We start from the raw sequence: 20,518 nt of genomic DNA on the forward strand, positions 1-20,518 counted from the left end.
GTCTTTGTGGGAGTCACGGGTGGGGCCGATTCTAAATTCATTCGCTAATGACGTCAAAATAACGAGACCAACGGATCCCCAAATGAATGTGGGCATCTCAACTTCGGCCCACTTCAACCTCTGAAAATGGCCTTGTTTGCATGACGTGATGAAGCACACCAGAACAGTCTCATTGCAGTTGATTCCATGCCCTGAGAAATTCACGAAGCTTCCTTGTCTTGATTGAAATGAGCCAGTACCATGCACCCAAAATGTCACAAGTTATTTGGAGCATGAAACCCTCCATACTAATCATTAGATTGGCACTGAACACAGAAAAAAAGACAATTATTCTCTCCATGGGTCACATCTGCAATGTGGTTCTAAACTTGAGCATCCCACCAATGAACACGATGCCCGTTTATTTTTCGTTGCGGTATGCTAATATCAGCCTAGAGTGGCTGCAGCTTTAGGCATGAGGAAAGAAAAACAGTTGTGCAAAAATCTATTCAGCTGCAGGGTGACCTCTCTTTAAAGGCGACAGCATTCATTATCCAAAAAAAAAAAAAGGATGCGCGAGCAGTCTCCCATCGCTTGTAAATGGATATTAACATCTTACTTTGATTTACATTGAAATTCAAGACACTAGATGGGAAATGAGTCATGCTCACAGCAAGAGTCTATGAATTGTGCAGGAGTATGATTGACATTTTTCAATTAATACTGCAAGATGAATTTGATATGTGTTGTGCATTAATTAACTGGAGGAAATAGAAGTCTGAGAAGAATTTGCATAGTCTATATCCCATTCTGCTGAGGTCCACTGCATAGCTACCACCGGGGAGTGTGAATTCATAGATGTGTTTGTATTGATCTCAAACGTCATTGATTTTGATGAAGTCTGAAAAGTTAAACATCAAACTCATCTCATACTAATTATTAAAAAAATGTTTATATCATGCCTCTTGTCATTGAATCACTTGCTTGACTCCCACACACCCATGATTTTCACTTGGACTGAACAAACTATTTCATTGGACGTGTCATGTCACATGGGCGGAGTTACAGTACACCTGATTAGGCCGTGAATTTGCTGCATGCATGTTTCCAACTGATAGCTTGCAAGTTAAATTAGATCCTTACGAAATTGTAATATTGATACATTATTAGTCACTTTCAATTTGTGTGTGATCGTTTCAGAATTTTTCTCTTTCTCTTTGAGTGAGTTTTTTACACATTTAAAATGTATCTTGCATTTTTCATCAACTGACCATTTATTTGTGCTGTTGAATCATGTAACTATAACAAAATATTGATCTCATCTCTTGATTAAAAATCTGCGATGCGCATAATTTTTTAATTTATTTCCAGGTAATGTTTTATTCCTCATATAACTTTGTATTTGATTTTTTTTTAACCGCAAACAGTGTTTTATACAGTATGCCTCTCTTCCCTAAACTAAAGAATCCCCTTGCCCTACACTCATGTTGATTTTTTTTCAACCTTGCTTGGATCCCATCTTTTAACTTGGCTGATTCAGACACAAGTAGCAAATGGCACCTTGGGAGACTATTAATCATGTTCATTCTTTCTCAGACCGACACTCTCGAACCCTCACCACGTTTGATCACTTGCTTGCCTTTAAAATGCACCTGTGAGTGATGTATTGTAGATAGGAATTAAATACAAATATGGGACCTGCCTTACATCAAATGGCAACAGTATCAATTTACAATAAAGCATTTTATCCTATATCTGCTTCTACCTGTACTGCTGAGGAGGTTTTCACAGCATTATTTTTTTATCAACAAAAAGATTATGCATAAACTAACTCATTAACCAAAAGAGTTAGGGCCTTTTGGATGTGTATTTATCTGTGCAGCAGGTCCAGCATATTCACGAAAAAAAAAAAAGATGATTCTATGCTTGACTGAATTAAATTCTAGTTCTCATCCTTTGCTGGACCAGAGTTTAAAGTTGAAAAATAATGTCCCCAGTTGAGTGGTGAATCTCTAATCCTAATGAGCACAATTTGTTGACCCAAGCTTGATGCATTGTATGATGTAAGTCACCAAAGATCATTTGTAATAACTCGCCACGGGCTTTGTTCAAATGAGGTCCGTGGAAGAGTTTAAACAAATGAATAAATAAAATCACATCCGATTATTTCATCAGAGTCTGTTGGTGTTTTGCTATCCCCAAGGTCCTAATGACTCTTCATTCTTGATGCTTGCTACATTGGAGGATCCGTGCAGTACACGGCATAGACATTTTGCTCGGGGTTTGTTTTTTTTCAAGACACAACTTTTCCATTTGTAATTTCTTTAGTATGGGGCCTCGGACTGATAACTGGTTTAAAAAATGACTTTTTTTTTTTTTTAATACACAGCTGGCTTACTAATGTGCCGACTGTGTTGGCCTCTGGACTGAGCTGCAAGGCATCCTCAAGAGCTGCCGCTTTATCTTCCAATTGGCACAATTTGTATTAGTCTCTACAAGACTGTTTTTTATCCCAACTTTCAGCCCATCTCCTCAAATACAGCTACAGTATTTTTCCTCATTTGGATTCCAAACCCATCTATGTTTTGATTTCCATTTTGTCAGTTTGAAAGCTTGAAAGCACTCTGAAATACGGTGCACACACAGGAACAGCTATTTCACAACATGTCAATTCTATTAAAATTCATTCAATAGATTTTTGTCAGTACCTTTCCTGATTAGAAATGGTCAAAGTATCTGAATAATTGATAACTACGAATTTTGAGTGGAATTTAACTGTCTTGAAGCAACTGAGGCAGAATATAGAGTAGCGCACTTAATGGCTGCACCCAACAGAGGTGCTGTTGAGAAAATGATTCAAATATTAGGTTGCGCTACTTTGTGTGTCCAGTTTGATACTGATGATTACTGACATTAAATTATATACACCTGACATTTTTCCTCTGTTGTTTACATGTGAAGCAGCGTGGAACAGCCAACGCTTTGCAGTCTTGATTGATCAACTGGGAAAAAAAAATTGTAGGCGCCTGTAACACACTTCTAAGGATCAAACTCCTCACGAAGAAAGCACTTCTCTTGTGTGTCTTCTTGAATTTGGTGTTCAGAATTGAGTTAGTAAAAACACACACACACACACACATATACACACAAATATATTTGTCTGATTCAACCTTCCTCAACTTGGACTGGAATACTCATGTTCATCATAGTACTCCTTCATGAGGACTCTTGCATTGCTGATATTGAGCTTCAGATCTATTTTCCGTCCATTTTTTTCAAACGTGTATTGTCTTGACAAATGCGAACGATAGACACCTCAGCCCAAAATGTTTATGATTGCCTATAATCATAATTTAAACTGTAAATATATCACAAGCTATGGTCCTAAAACGTGAATATAATTTCAATTTTTTTTGTCAGCATTAAAATGTAATTTAACTTATAAATACATATACTTGGTTTGCAGGTAGGTATGCTCTGATCTTTTTTTGACACTTTTTTTGGCATCCGTGTCTTTGGTTTTAAGGATCTGCCAATAATGAGACCTGATCCAATACCTCAACAATACATTAAAAAAAAAAAGAGCGTGCATGTAAATTGCATATAAATGTTTATATTTATATTTTGGGGCTAATCAATTTTTTATATAACACTATCAAAATAACGGTTATATTTTTTTTTGTTGGTAGCTCTGAATCTCTAATCTCGTTGCACACTTGAGTACAATGACAATAAAGGGATTTCTAATTCTAATTTGTTGATACACATATAAAACAAATCAATTTGCATATTGGTCAATGTCAGACATTTTATTTTAGTTGTTTGGGGGGTTTTTTCGCACAAACTCTTCATGTACTTTTAGCATAAAATCAGCAAATAATTTTACTTTGTATCATTAACTTTACTAATAGAATGTTAACATCAAGCTCAATACATATATATATGTGCAGGACCAACCCAGTGGCGCAAAGCATGCTGGGAGCACATCAGCGTCTGTACAGTATTTTTTATCCATTTTCTTGTTGGTTATGTGCGTTGTCTCTCTCATCTACACTATTGATTTCTGACATTGTTGAAAACAACCAGTGGGGAACAAGCTTGCTTGTCAATGAATAATTTCCAGTCGTTAAACTTCTATTTGAAGTTACGTCGTTTGGACGAACGCAATTGCTCCCCTTCCCATGGCTCTCTCATTTTCTCCTTTGCCGTTCAGTGAGGCGACTTTATATCAGGCCAGGTATACTTTTTAGATAAGTTGAAAGTGTATCATTAAACTATGTTTGAGTGTTTTCATGTGTTTTTTTGTGTCATCAATTTACGTACTGTTGCAACGTGGACGGAGCCCCCTGTGAACGCGCAAATTGTGAGCTGCAAATATGCAGGGATTACTGTCCAATATTGCGCCGACCATGACCACACGCTAGTGTTTTGTCTTCACTAATATCCCCTTGTAAGCATATCTATAAACTAACTTCGATGTCAGATGTTGTTGCATCCGTTTTGTGGAAAATAATGCGTGTCATCTGTCGTGTGAGGCTTTCTTGAAGGAAATTGGTTTCGAAAAGCTGCATCAAGCAGCCAGCTTCAGCCCCCCTACAGCCCCTAAACAGAACATCTCTCAATCCTTGTCACCGAGATGACAGCTGCTGAATACTGAGCAGAGGAGACAAGAGCTGCCCTCAACCTGAAACACACAATTATACACCCCCCCCCCCCTCTCGACATCCTTCTCCTTTCTCTTCTCTCAAACACGCGCACCCATAGAGGCAGACATACGTGCAGATGCACACACACTTCATATTTAAACAAACGGCATGCAATGGCTCACTCACACCTACGCGGAGGTTTTATTTAGCACAACATTCATCATCAGATGTGCAACCACACTCCCTTCTCTTCGTGAAAACATTTCCATCTGTAAGCTTTTGAGGCCAAAAGCCAGCGAATTACTTTGATTTGTAAGTGTTAATGTCTCGTTAAAATGTCAGTGGCGAACTCCAAGTGGGGTTTTGTTCACTGGCTTTTCTGATTTTTGTTTTTGTTTGTTGTTCAGTCAACATTTATGTAGTGGTGTGAGATTTGGCTCACCTATTGCATGCTATCAAGAGTTGTCTATTTCAAACATGCAAAAATTTAACCGTGAGTTGCCACCCCTTCTCCTGATTTTCCTCCCAAAACTTTCATCCTTGAATTTCATATGCCACCTATCCTAATGACTCACGTGGAACTGGAGCCAACATTTTGACACCCTATTGTGTTTAGGTTCCAAAATGACATATTTTTTGATACATTTAATTTGCATGGAAATTACTTATGTCCCCTTAAATAAAGCAATGTAAAACTTATTTTTATTTGAGCACACATATCATTGTTTTAAGGACATGTGAAATGGCCATGATGATTTTGAACAATAATTTTCCACCAGTTAACTAATATAAAGGAAGAAATGGAAACGTGGGTGTCAACAAGGTTTTTTTTTATTTTCTGGGTTGACGCATACATGTTCTTATGACACTCCATACATTATAGAATTTCACCAATCATTAAAAGAAAACAACTGTCTGTGTTTTTTAATCAGTTTTTACAACAAAACTAGATACTAAAACTGGAGCTCGAGACACATGTATGACAACAAAATCAGTAACAACTCTTGTTTAAAGTAACATACAGTCCATCATTATGATAATATTATAGAAAACCAACTAATGGATTTATGTACTTAACTCACTCTTCATCTGATTGACAGCAAACAAATAAAAGAAGAAATACATCATTTTATTGAGGTACATTAGATACGAGCCTTGCTTGCTTTTAACTGCTCACGTTTACTTCCAAGTTGTGAAACTTGCATGGAACAAATTTCACTTCGTATTGTTGCCAGGCAGCAAATACCTTCACTTTATGCTGCATTTACATTATTGCTAAGCAACACAATTCAGTTCTACTTTGTTGAAGGGGAGGGGGAAAAAATAATTTATATCGTGACTTTATGCAGAGCTAGTGCCTGTCTTGGCTGCAAAAGGTCTGCTGTGTATGGACAGATTCTCGACTGCAGCACAATGAAGGATGGCTGCAGACTACTGAGTCTGCTCGCCACTGGTTCCATTCACATGCTAATCCAAACCCCGCCACGCTCTCTAATTACCACTCCACTGCCACCAGGCCTGATTCGCTCCGCTGACCAGCACATGCATTCAAGACCTCCAAATTCAGCAACGGCATATTCATGCCTTCTCATCTCAAAGATATACGGTAGATTGGATCTTAAATCACAAATGAATCACAAGTCATTGGAGGTTGAATTAGTGTTTGCGGTGATGGTAATCTGAAACTTCTACGCAAAGTATTTTCTAATTGCTTATTCATAATTACGCACAGGGTGCAGGGTTCAATTCACCTTCCTGTGTGGAATTTGCATGTTCTCCCCGTGCCTGTGTGGGTTTTCTTTGGGTACTCTGGTTTCCTCCCACATTCCAAAGACATGCATGGAGGGTTGATTGGTTGCTCTAAATTATCCCGAGATGTGATTGTGAGCGCATGTGGTCGTTTGTGTGTGTGTGCCCTGCAATTGGTTGGCAACCACTTCAGGGTGTACCCTGCCTACTGCCCGTTGACAGCTGGGAGAGGCTCCAGCACGCCCTGACTGATCCTTGTGAGGAGAAGCGGATTGCATAATGGATGGATGGATTATGCACAGGCAGGTAATTTTAATAAGGATATTGTGGCAACGAACATGATATAGTCTTTTGCGAAAACAATGGGTGACCTCAGACGATTTAATCTATAGAAAGAGACCATATCTACATAGATAAAAATGGGCTACAGAATGTCAAGTAAAATAATAGACTCCAACCATAAAAGTAATGAGCTCGTAAACAATTATGTACAGTCAGAGACATCAAGAACCGAGCCAGGCTACATGCAGGAAGACTGGGCAGAACTGGGACTCCATGTATACAATGTTCTTGATGGCAATCGCCGTCCCGTTTGCCCAAAACGTAGTGTGCCGAAGGATTTTGGTGCATTTATTTCCTTGCCATATTCAAGTCGTCCTGAGGGTTCTCCCAACCTCTCATATCCATGATGGGCGTGGGGGGTGACAAGGCCACTGGGTCCTGGGTGCCGCTTTACCACGGTTTCCAGTTCCCTCTTGGCCCATCACGTTCTGATGGGCTCCCTCAGGTTTTTCTTGTACTGTGAGTGTTTCTCTGTCTCTTGCTCTCTCTCTTCCGTTTCTCTCTCTCACACACATCAACATTAAACATTATGATCTTTATAGGTAGGTAAAAGGCTTGACTTTCACAAGAGTTGTAGGCTGTGAATGTTGGATACCGGGGACTAAATATACTTCCTGTTCCAATTGAGTTTCTGTTATACGTTTATACACAATGCCATATTCATTTGAGTTTTGTGTGCCCTGTTTTACTACAGATAACCCAGTTTGTCACTCATACTCTGACTACTGTAGAAAATGTTTTGCCTATTTAAGCATGTCGCCGGGCATCCACGGCATTCACGGCCTGTCATGTGCGCCCATATGCTCATTGGGGACTGTAATTATTATATACTGTAATAAAACAAGAGCAAAACGAGGCAAGCTTTTAACATTTCTTTTTTTCTTTTTCATTTGGGAGGCCAAGAGTGGGGAAGAGTGGAGGCCACTATTTGAGTTTTTTATTTATATATTTATTTTTTAGATAAAAATGCAAATAAAATGCCTAGTGGAAGTTAAACCTCAGTTTACATAAATCCATATTATCTTGCAGGTGAACAATAAACAAAATAAATAGAAACAAAGACATGGCAGTAGTCCTATGAAGTAAGAGGGCACAGTTGTTACTGCTGAAAGTTGATTAATAGCAGAGAATGTGCATGAAGAATGGAGTTTAACGAGAGCTGAATAAGAATTAGTATGACTGGGTGTAGCAGATGACTGTATGACACGCATGACAAACTTACAGGAAAAGCTAGTGACTGATATAAATCACATGATGCAAGAGAAGGAATATTCTTTCATGAGCGCTTGACGTCAGCCCGAGTTTGTCTGTGAAGCAGGAAATTTATTGTAGTCTGTGGTCATACACACTTTCATGTTTTTGGACAAGATACTTCATGGTCTTTTTTTTTTCTTGGAGCAAACATGCTAATTCGCTGTGAGTTCTCAGTATGAGGCTCTTCCAAAGTCATAAGAAGATTCTCTTTTATGTGTCGTTGGTTTTGCAGGGAGTATAAATTAACATTCTGAATTGAACTAAAAGCATGAAGTTTCAGTAATTGGCCGCAGTTCACATTACTGGCAGACGTACATTACTTTTTAGGGTTTGGCAATGATAATTTTTTGGACAAGAATAAGCTTGTTTTCATTATTTATCCATTTTTAACACACTCTTTAGAGTTGGAGAGTTATAAACAATCAGAACAGAAGTTCACTTCAAGCTTGAGCACAGATGTTGAAACGTGAAATGAAGTGCACCAAAGCATGCCGTCTTTTTAAACAGAGTAAATATACCTCAAAGCTTGACAACTGTCAAAATGACGGCTCCGGGGCTTGTAGTGTTGTGGGTTTGACTGCATTATTACATCAGCAGGAAGAAATTTATTTGTATTTAAAAAAAACAAATGCAGTTGCTGAGAAACTTCATTAGTTTTGTAACTCACTACTTTTGTAATGCGTTACAATTCCCAACACTGCCAGCAAAACACAAATAGGTTGAATAAATGTGTTGTTTTGCTCACATAACATGGCCTTTCAATCAATGCCTGCAAGCGTTTGGATGTACAACTCTGTACTATAATCACCATAAAAAACTGTTGTTTCAAGTTCCTCTTTTTTTCCCCTCTTGATTCTTACCCATGCACAGATGAGATCTGTAAGTGGCTTATACCCCAAAACATTGACAATTGATAGAAATTCCCCGAGGTAACACTACTTCAAAACACAGCAGTACCAGAAAGCGATGCCTTATGAGATTATATCGGAAAAAACGTCACACCACTTTGTGCATATAGTCCATTCAGTAGAAATAAAATAAATATGAAAAATTAAATCCTCTGCTTGAACAACTTTTTTTCTCATCTTTACTCTATTTTCAATGGGATACATGATTGTAGCATACGCCACACTTGGTTGCATACAAACGCCAGTCATTTTCACAGCTGGAAGGTTAACTTGCTGTGATACTGTGATGGAAGCTTGGTTTCTGACAGTTATTATTTTTACTTTGCTTCTGCTTTATTTGTCAAGCGACTAAGTCCATTCCCTTGTACCACTGAGGGAAGGACACACACAGAGGAGGAAGAGACCACTTAATTTCGCTTTAATGACTTTTCCCACACTTTGTGCGATTACTGTCATGTTTCACTTCAAACATTATTTACCACAACCTAACAACACTATCTTAACAAAACAGCTGCAAATAACTTGTGACTTCCCGGAGCTCACACGAGTAGCCTCCTCCCCCCTCTGACTCTGCGCAAGTGGTACAGTCCATTTAAAAAGGTGCCTGTCATCTCTCAATGCTCTGTGTCCTTTCAACAGTCAGTTGCGGGGAGCACATTTCACTGGGGCAGTGCAGGCAAACACTCTCGCACATGTGCTTATTGAACTCACAGCCGCACGCATACATAAGCGCACTGACACTTTCTTGTCACCCACAGTTCCTACAGCAGAGCCACATTTTCCCAGAGGTGGATGACTCTTTGCAAGCGAAAGGACAAACTCATTAGAGGATTTTAACTTGGCTTTCTCATCAAAAGAGCAAAAAAAAGGATTTATTTGCCTCCACTGGAAATGCACAAGTTGTCAGCATGACACCTTTTCCGGATTCTCGTCTGCGCAGGCAAAAATCCTGAAAATGATGGATGACAACAAGCAGTTGGCTCAGCGCATAGATGGGGCCATTCAGTCGGCCAGTCAAGAGGTGACCAACTTGCGCTCGGAACTGAGCGCCACCAGCCGCAGACTGACCGAGCTCGGGGCTGCTGACCCTTCCGGCAGCAGGCTTGAGACCCTGCAGCACAACCACAACGGTAAGACAACACAGGTTGAGAGTGGAAGTGTCGAGAAACGGCAAACATGTGGCGACGCATGCTGATGCAGTCGTTGTAGTACGATCAGACACGGAGCACGTGCTGCAAACTGTTCGAAAACGCACGCAGTCAATGAGTGACTGGTTGAGTTGAACAAAAGAGATGTGGTGTTTCTGGTTGCGTGTGTCCACTCTCCCCCCCTGCCTCCCTCCCTGTGTTGAATAATTAACCTTGTGAACCTTCAAGAGGGGGTAGTGCTGCACTTTGGTTAGGCCCGGGTGGGTAAAGTTGCAGCCTCTTTTTTGTCTCCTGGCTCACTGGGCTGCCAAGTCCGTTCATATTGCCCTACTGTCCAATGGGTCTGTGTGTCCTAAAGAGGTGGGTGGTTTTTGGGTTGCCGTGGGTTACGGTTACTGAGAGCTCTTGAATTGTTGCCCAGTCTGTAGAATGCTGTCCAGTGTGTGTGTGTGTCTGCTGTTGTTTGCCCCTTTTCTACCATCATATACTCAGTTGGACTTAAATAGCTGACAGATGTGTGTATTTACACATGGTTGGTGACATAAGCATGCATGGCTTACCAAATCCTGGCACATACGTACTTCCACACTCTCGCTGTTTCCATAGCAGTCAGCTGCTCCAGCCAGCTGTCTGTCTCCACCATGTTCCCTCCCAACAAACATATTTGAGACACCTCGGAGGTCAAGCTCCACTCTTGCCGTAAAGGTCTACTCTACTTCCTCTTTCACATTATTCACAATGAAAAAGAACGCAGCCAGCATTCTCTGCAATGTGACTAAAAGTCATGTTGACCTTTGTTATGAGGAAACGTTGAACACGGCTGGTGCATGACACAGCTGGTGACTTTCAAATTGCTTTGTTGGCAGTTGCTTTGGGTTCCTTTGCCCCCATTTTTATTTTTAAGTTTTGCTTTGAGGTGTCCCCTTTAACTCGTGTACACTTTAAGATTCCTGCTGTTACCATAGCTCTGTGTGTGCGTGCGTGCCGTCGTGCGTGTGCATGTGTGTGATGTCAAGCGTTCCTCTGAGAGCGCTGATGTCATTGTTCCTCGAACTGCTTGGGTGCTTATATGAATTGATGCCCGCAAGGTTCATGTTCAATGATGAAAATCTCATGAATCTCAATTCTTTCGACTTCTCTTTATGACAAAAAAACCCCGCATGTGTGTGCATAGATTTTGGGTCTGGAACTAAGTGTTTCATAGTGACACAATGAAATGTACCTGCTTTTATTTGACCTCCTTACCTTTCCGCTCTTTGTCAATCACGTTTATTTTTGCTTCATGCCCTCCTCTCGTTATCTGTGCTTTCTCCCTGGAGCTGTCCTTTACCACCCGAGGTGTATGCGAGTAATGGCTGGGGCTTGGTGGATTAGGTAATTTATCATCAGTGGCTACATTTGGAAGGGAAGTGCGTGCTAAGGGTCGCCGGTTCATTGCACAGCCGGCACAGCGCGAGTCCTGAGGGAAGAGCAGTTGCTTGTGCTACCTGGCAGCACAGCAACAGAAGCAGCAGTAACCTCGCCAGCAGGATAGCTTACTTCAATTACATTGCTTCTACCTAGAGGTTATATTGTGCCGCGCAGTGAAAAATATTAATATGTATCCCCTCATCTGTGTATGTGCACTTACCTACTTCATGAAAAGTTTGACTTTTCAATATCATCCGCAATACCAGAAAAGAAAGCGCAATGCATTCGTGAGTTATTTTGCAATTCCCAACCCAAAGTACAAAAGGTCTTGTGTCCATCATGTTTTCTGTAGTTGAAGTTAATAGTTGGTCTCCTAGTGGAATAGCTTCTTGAAAATGTATGTCTTATGACGTGAAAAGAATTTTCATGATCAGTCCTTACTATTATAAATCATGTCATGTGCATACAAATGTGTTTGAAATGCGTTAGTAGTGCCGGACATAGGTTAATATTGATTAAAGATTAGTTTAATTTGAATCTTGTAGTCGGATCACAATGAACCAAAATGACCGAATGGAATTAAAATGTGCCATATAATCAAATAAATCATTCAGAAGGAAGATCTCTGGTCACCTGTTTACATGTGATCTTTCATTATCCACCGTTTTCATGCTCCACCCTGTTAATCAGATCAGCCGTGTTACAGTCAAGTACAGCCACAACTTATTCCCATCTCTGCTTTCGGGGTCTTTCAAGTTAAACATCTGTTTTGTCCCTCATTGTGGTTACGAACCCAACTGGCTAATATTCATCTTCATGAAAGTGTTAGGCGGGAGATCAGAGCTGATTTAGCCCCATTATATTATTTAGCACAGGGAATTTACTGTCTACATGCATCATTAATGAGTAGCCATATTTAAATATTAAAATGGTACTCCGACTACAGATCGTTGGAATGGGAATAGTGACATTTTAGTGTGGCATTTTAGTTAAAATCACATGCAAGAAAAGTGTTGCGATTGTAATGATTTTCTTTATGCTGCATAGGACACTATTATTGCAACAGACAAGTTTAGTTGTAACTTTTTCTCAGAGAATATTCAAGACAGAAGGGGATGCCAACTCTGGGGATGTATGCGGCTTAAAGTTTGGCCAAGGCGGTTGTGGATGCAATAGCCTGGTGTCCAACTACTTTAGACCCAATGCTGAGACATGATGCATGAAGACAAAGGCACATCACTTGCTTATGACTGCAATGAAAATCATTCCCCAGACTGCTTACGTTTATTGGTGGTTGGTTGTGGTCGTGCCAAAATCCCATCAGATTTCTTGAGGTGTACAATTTCCTGAATTCAGATGACATGGTTTTGCTTGAACAGCATTTCCCCCTGACATTTTATAACCAATCACTTCCATGCCTTTTCACGTGCACAGACGCGATCTAAACTTGCTGTCACCCACAGAAGCGTTTGGTTGATAATAACTACAGAAATAAATCAAAAAAGAGGAGAAACATTTTAGGACAGTGCAGATGTGAATGGCAGTGGCCAATTAGCTCGAGATATGAAAATAGCACAGAGTCTCGTGTGTGATATATGTCTTATGGACATCCACTTTACAAGGGGAAACAAGACAAAAAAGGATAGCCCTTTGCAGGTCTCATGTTTATGGCTGGCTTAATAGACATGTATTTGGCAGTTGCTGTCCATATGGCTACTCATTAAACGCCACAGTTTACTTTGGCTGACTTCATTTAGCACATCTCCTGGAAGCACTAACCTTCCTCATGAATCTTAAATTAGGAAGAATTTGCCGGCCACCGGAGATGGTATTCCAAATGGAACGACCCATGTTGGCATAATTAACAAGACTGAAACCTTAACATGTGAATAAAGTTAGCAATTAGTTGCCTCTAATGCATGTTGATGATGAATGATGGTTGTCTGGAACTGTACCATATGCTCTCCAGCTACTCATTTTAATTTGTCCACATTGGAATCATTGGAGAGAGAGCGAGAGACAGGATTGGATCATTTCGATTAACAAGCCATACAAAACTGTAGCTTAGTGCTAACCACATTTTGGGTGTGTATCACCGTTGCTCTCACACCCCGATGTTGTCACATACTGTCGTCTATGAGGAAAGATGTTAGCCAGCCACTGGACTTATTTTCAAACCCACATTTCTATACTCAAATCTTTGTCTTGACTTTAGCAAACCTTCATTGTAATTGGATAGGTCAGGCCTGTCTGCATCAGTTGATATTTTTGGATGATTTACTTTAAGTGGCTCTCCAATATGTAAATGAAGATCGCTCTGTGTCTTTCCGCATGTTTTTCCTGAAGAGTGATTTTCTAAGAACGCTCATGCCGAAGCAGATGGTCCAGCTGAGTATGATGTGTTTTTAGTGTTGCCATTAAGTCAGAGGTGGGTAGAATAGAAAAAAGATTTTACTCCCGTAAGAGTACTGTTTCTGTAGAACAGTGATGGGCCAGTAGATTCGGCACGCGACTGCACTCAGTGGCCTCTTGATTAAAAATATAATAATGATAATAATAAGTAAATTAAACCCCCGAAATTCTTCAAAAAGCTCAGATAAACATTCAATATTAAATTCAATAATTTTCCACGAAAGGAACTAGGAAAAGGGGGGTTGAAAAAATCCGGGGAAACCGACAGAAATCCCAAATATAATAAATAAATAAATCTGTGAATATTCAAATCAGGTGGCAAACTATGTATATGTAGGGGTCAACTACAGTTTTAAGATGTAATATCACCAATCAGCACTAGGTGGCAGACAGATTGTTTTTAAGATGAGATTTAGTATCAAACGGTCAAAAATATAAAATAGAATGTTTACATTGAAATATTGCCCGACCTTACTTTATTTAAAACAACCGAGCATTTATTATTTATGAAATACCACAAATGAAAGCAAATTCAGCCATAAGAAATAGTCCGAAATTAACTTGATTTGTTTATACTTGTGAAACAGCAAATGGACAGAGATGACACAAGGCAGCTGAGCACATGACCCATTGTAGCTCTTCTTTTCGTAGTCTTTAAAGTAAACATTAATTGAATGTGAGGCCAGGAGTGTTGTTGTCTCTTCTGATTGCAACACAGACTCTGTTATTTCGGCCATGCTCTACATGAATTAGACACTTTGTGGGGACGGCAGAGACTACGTGGGCAGTCAAGGAGTCAAACGTCACCACTGGTTACTTTGGATTGGTGAAACAGAATCATGTGACAGCGCTGGGTGCAAAGACTCCTCATGAAAACAATAGATGGATAAAAATAAAAATAGCGAGCGGAATCTATCTCTTTGTAACTAAAAAAAGTAGAGTATATGATAAAAGAATCTAAGTAAGATGTGTGAAACCTACTCTAAGCAGAATTTATCTCATAAAATTACTTAAGTAAACGCACCTATGAAGGTGTGTTACTGCCCATTGCTGCGTAAAATGCAGTGGAAAAGGTTGTGCAATTTAGGAAAACCTGACCAAATTTTCCGGAATTATTTTTTTTTACACTTACATGGTATTTAAGATGGCGGATTCGTTAGTGAAATTGACTGCCTCACCATTTATAGTTATGTGGTGAGTAGTCTTGCTTTATTTTGTTTTTATCTGTAGTAAGTGTCAAAATGTTACTTGATTGCCTGTCTAGTTCATATAAACTTCTTGATATTGACAGTTTAACACTGGAATGGATTATTTTCATTTTCTTATTTCCTGTGAACAATTGTTTCCAAAATACGAACTCTGAGTTTGTTTGGCATTAGCAGGTCCACTTTATTAGAACCCAAACATAATGCCAAAGTTGCTGTGTCATACGGAAATGGTACATATCTAAAGTGCAGTATAAATGTCACGGCATTTATTATTCTGTATTTCCCTGAAGGTGATAAGCCAAAGTGAGTTATAGCTAACCAAATAAAGAAAACGACTGTGACCAACGATTTCAAGTGATCCTAACATGATGGAATACTTTATAGTTTTTCCCATTGTTACAACTCTGATGTCCCATTCGTCTCCATGGCCTACTTCTTTTGTTGATGTTTAGCCAAAGGCCCAACAAAACAAATTAGTCCTTCTGATACAGGGGAGCAGATAAATATTTTGGATCTGTCACTGCCCGCGACAATAAAAGCAACAGAAGTTGGACAAGGAGTCATATCAAATTCAGGAATTTGATCGCCTGTACGCTCAAAGCCAAGTGGCCTGCGCTGTTGTCCCAGCCATTTGGCTCGTCATCAACTGAGAGATGCGGGAGCTCGTCAAGCGCAGAGCCGCCCCAATGCTGCTTGAATGATACGATATGATGGAGAGTGTAGGCAAAAGAGGAGAAAAAGAGGCTTGTATAGGGTTCGCTGCAGGGCCTTCTAAGATATTGTCACCAATTATTCACAATGTGCCGCATGCATACGAGCGACTGCGGCAGCAGAAACGACAAAATGACATTTCTCTTCTTCATCTAATTTCTGGTACTTGGAGATTGAATGAATGTGAGCCTTATCTATTTATGTCCTCCGTCCCATTTCTGGGAGGCCCATACAGTGCATGTTTGATGTGACGAATGCAGTACATGTGTTTGATGTGACTAATGCTGCTGCAGTATTATCTGGGCATGTCTTGGTGTCATACTTCTTTTGTGGGTCTGGCAGGAACCTATTTACGTCTGTTTGAGGTTCCGCTTTCAAGGTTATATCTTCCATTGAGCACAGATGTTCTTATACCAGAGAGAAGTATCTCTCTGTACCTTACAGAAATTTCAACTTTGTACATTCTCCTATTCAAATAATGTGCATTTGTTGTGTGTTTGCTCATGTTTATTTCCCTACCACTGGACACGATTAATTTAGGATCCAAGCTGGGGGCAACGGCATGTGAAATCCAAGATGATAAAGATATTTTTGGCACAGGTATAGATGAATAGAATTACTGCATAGCTCTGCAGATGGATTGCCATGCCTTGGAGCATTTTCATACATATGCACATGGCTCCATGCACACTTCTCACTGTGAGCATTTAAGAGCTGACGACTACAGCAGGATAGCGATTGTGTGAAATGACATCAGAGGACAGAGGCCAGGAGAGCTGAGAAGGTTTATGCATGACCCAGTCTTTGTGGAGGGTGATTTTATTCTAAGGCTTAAGGACAGTCAATGTTAACATGGACCGAAAGAGTCATGACGCTAATATTTTAGAGTAAACACTTCAGTGGGTGAAAATTTCCAACATTCCTCATAGAATGTTGTAACTAACACATAAAGCGCTTGTATACTCTAACAATCCCTAATCTGCTTGTCTTGATTCTTGTACCAGAGGGGGGTGCTTTGATCATTTCTGGCGCTGAAAATTTTTTATTTTACATTACTGAAAACGTTTTGTTACTACATTTTGGGAAATAAAAAAATATATAACCAAGTGTAACTTGTAGGGCTGGATAATTTAAGTACCTTTGTCCTTCTGCTTCCACGAACAATGTGGCTGAGAACCAACCAGGAAAAAGCAGAGTTAATGTTAACAATTTAGGGATTTGGTCAGTGTCTTTCGGAACTTTTCCGAGGCCCGAGTGACTATTTTCCCCACAAAATTGTTCCCGGTAGGACCCAGCCGACGAGAGTGGAATCATTTTCGTATTTTTTCAGTATGACAAGAAAGGATCCCAGTGGCAGGAAATCAAAGAGTCACTTGTACTGAACATTGTCAAAGACGTACACATTCTTCCGTAAATGCATACCGATATTTGACACGCACAATCGATCATTCATCAATATGGAACTTGGATAAATATAGAACCTCATCAGACCATGTGTATGCACGAATAATGATCAGCTCTTAAAAACAAACAAATTTTTTAACTCAGGATTCACAATGTATTAATACGATATTAATCTATAAAAAATCACGATGATAATTGAAACTGAGAAAACAAGCATGTCAATTAGAATGAATTCAGATGCAAAATAAATTGGCCAGTGCTCACATGTCATGAATCCGATAGTGATTATGTGTATACACCGAAGTTGTCTGCAACATTTCCACACAATTATAAGTGAATGAAGCCTGTTGTGCTTATTTTATGCAAACCTTTGACCCATATATGCTTCCAAGATGCAAATATTTTTGCTGAGGTCGCTTTCCCTCAGTTGTGCAACTCTAGAAAAGAGCTGCAAGGGTGCTTTCGATAATGTCATTGTCGTTTCATTTTTATATTAGTGAAGTGGGAAAGAATTTATTTGAGACTTTGTTTTTAGGCCATATCCTCCAGGCCGATTTTATTTACTTTAAACACTTTTCATATCCAAACATGGTTTTGATCACGGTTTCACAGACTTCTCCACAGAAACCTGAACTACTGCCAAAAAAATCATAATTGAATAAAGAAAACATCTATTTCGCAAGCCTGCTTGTCAATAAATATCTTGCATCCTTTGAATCTGACCGTTGGTGACCCAATTAAAACAGACCCATTTTACCTGACCCATTTGGCAAAGGCTGGCTAGGATAAATGTGTTGCTCAAGGTACAAAATAAATTATATTGGCCTTCATCTTCCCATGAAATATTAGTTTCAAGTTGCAGCAACATGACATTTTTCAGTTTTTTCCTACTCATGCTTATTTCAATTTTTGAGTTATGGCCTTTAGAAATTATTGGCACATTACAATAATAGCCTATAATGTATTTGGGAAGGTTCCATTTAATGCTCCCAGAATACACTCAAAAGACTGAACTGTGTATTGAAGTGATGAGGTGTGGTAGCTGTGAATCATTCAGCTGTAAATTGTCCATTTATCAGCATGCATGCTATCCAGCCAGCTGGTGCCTGCTGGGGCGAAGAAGCAGATTGAGCACGCCTGGATGTCACAGTGGGTGCAGGTGGGCCTTACCGTAAAATAGCAGGCTGCTCACTGGGACAGACCGGCCCCACTCAGAGCTGCTCCATGGGCAAATGGACAGGGTGTGTTGTGGGAGAGTGAAGTGCCAAGCCTGACAAATTGGATCTAGTCTGTCAGGGACAGAAAGGCAGTGCCATTATAGTGTTGTTATAATATGAAGGCACAGATGTGCGAGTGCGTGTGTGAGTTCCACAGCTGTGAGATCACGTAAAAAGGGGGTGGGGGTGGGGGGGGTCATTTTTAACCTGCTATGTTCATTCACTTTAAAGATATGTCAAAAGTGTGATGTGTGTGAAAGCGAGAGGAGAGGAGCTGTAACGCGATTCAGAATGCTATTTTCACAAGTACACAATGTCTGTGAGGTGTACTGTTAATAGCTATTCCATGCGTCATTGACCACATTAGTTGTTTTGTTCCAACAAAATCATGTATGAAAATGACTTTTAAATGCTAATGCATCAAGTTCCTACCCATTAAGGACGCCGGAGAATGTATGAGTACATGCTTGACAATATGAATAGGATCCAATTAAAAAGCATGCTGTATTTTCTCTTGGATTGTAAGTTGATTGTGAACTCCCATTGATTCCCCGAGTGCGGCTAAGAGTAACAAGCTAATGTGTTTGGGGTCGATATGTCGGATGGCAGCTCTGAACTATAATGACACATGACCCTGCATGCTGGTCCGCATGTGCGAAAAGCTGCAGTTGCGGTTTCCTCGGGCAGTTATTTTATTTAGGGTCAATTTGTTGTAACCACCAATGCACGCTGAATTCAGAGCAACAGAAAACTTTACGGTTGTTTTTTTGTACATCTGCATTATATATGCAATATTGGAAACTGCATTGCATACAAAAATGATGCCTTATTTGCAGTTAGAGTATCTGAGCCATAACCAAATCACAGGTATTGCCAGCTTCTCTGTCAGTCTCCATGTAGTCATGACACTTCATCTTACTTGTGCAAAGCGGCTTTGTCTTGTAGCTCTCAACCAAACAAGTCGAGTTCAACCAGAGTTCAAACGCAAGTTTAGAGGGAGGGCGAGAGGTGTCTGCTTCCGCTCATATCAGTCTCTCTCAAACTTTGGGGATTTTGGAGGGGTGGTTGGTTGATAGCTGAAAGGTGACAGATGGGTAAGGGGAGGCATCCTCTCTACCAGCTTATTGTTTTGAAATAAATCAGTTTCGAAGGTTCACCTTTCACCTGAGGTTGGTATTGATGACATTCTACATACATTTTTTTTAACAATCTAAATTAGCAATCAACTGTTCAAATCAAATTTGGAGGCATGAATTTTACATTTTATATACTCACTTAATAATTTTGTTTGTGTAATGGGCTGCTCTGTGGCCAATAATTGTGCGGCCATGTGGACAATTTTTTTTTTTTTTTTAAACAGTGTCTCACTATCAAAGCAACAATGTTATTCACAACTTTAACTAAATTAACACGGTGTTTAAAACAACCCTCATGGTGCTCTAATGGACAGAAAAATCAAGTACATCCTCAGATAGTGCCTCATAAATGATAATTCTTTAGTAAAGATTAAATCCAGAGACCAGCTGCGAAACTTAATTAACTGATTGTACTCTGACAACTTTCCTTAATGGACTAAGTGGTTTGGTAATGGGTAGAAATGAATTGAAATGTCGTTATTCTGGTCCGGCCCAAGAAACCACCAATATTTGTCATGTTTTTAATAGGGAAAAATATCACTCTATTGTAAAATATAAATATAGGAACATAACATAATGATTGTGTGCCTTTAAGGGGGCGTGGCTTAATCAATGACGTTTTGTGGGGGCTTTGACTCCAGCTCCGATTTGCCATTAACCACACAATAAGTTCTGTTTTAATGTCTCATACTGGCTCCTTGTGAGTGTTTTCATTTCGTTTTTGTGTGTAACTGTGTTGTCTTTTTTTTGCTGGATAAATGCCTGAAAGTGCATCGACCAAGGAAAAGCTTGTCACTCAAAAAACTCAGGGCGCTTACACTGTAAGTCAAAGTGTCAAAGTCCAGTATATTTATTACGGTGAACATTTTATAGACTTAAATGAAACGCTTTGAAAGTTTGGCTTACCACCAGAGTAGATATTAATTTAACCAGCCAGCAACCACTTTCGGGAATTTGTTGTAGTCTGAAACTGTGCGTCTCTCCTGCAGCTTTC

At 39.7% G+C, this 20,518-nt stretch overlaps 1 protein-coding gene across 3 annotated transcripts in view; it reads left to right on the forward strand.

The window, feature by feature from the left end:
- The window catches only part of kazna (kazrin, periplakin interacting protein a), a 121,811-nt gene that overhangs the window by 35,799 nt on the left and 65,494 nt on the right, over positions 1 to 20,518 (forward strand). For all 3 annotated transcript variants that reach the window (XM_088290643.1, XM_088290644.1, XM_088290646.1), the window contains one exon: positions 9,819 to 10,008. In XM_088290643.1, the coding sequence (XP_088146769.1) occupies positions 9,819 to 10,008 (190 nt within the window). The remainder of the gene's footprint in view (positions 1 to 9,818; positions 10,009 to 20,518) is intronic.

This window comes from Idiotropiscis lumnitzeri, chromosome 3 (assembly GCF_059441095.1).
Source record: "Idiotropiscis lumnitzeri isolate Australia: NSW breed Sydney's pygmy pipehorse chromosome 3, RoL_Ilum_1.0, whole genome shotgun sequence".
NCBI lineage: Eukaryota > Metazoa > Chordata > Actinopteri > Syngnathiformes > Syngnathidae > Idiotropiscis > Idiotropiscis lumnitzeri.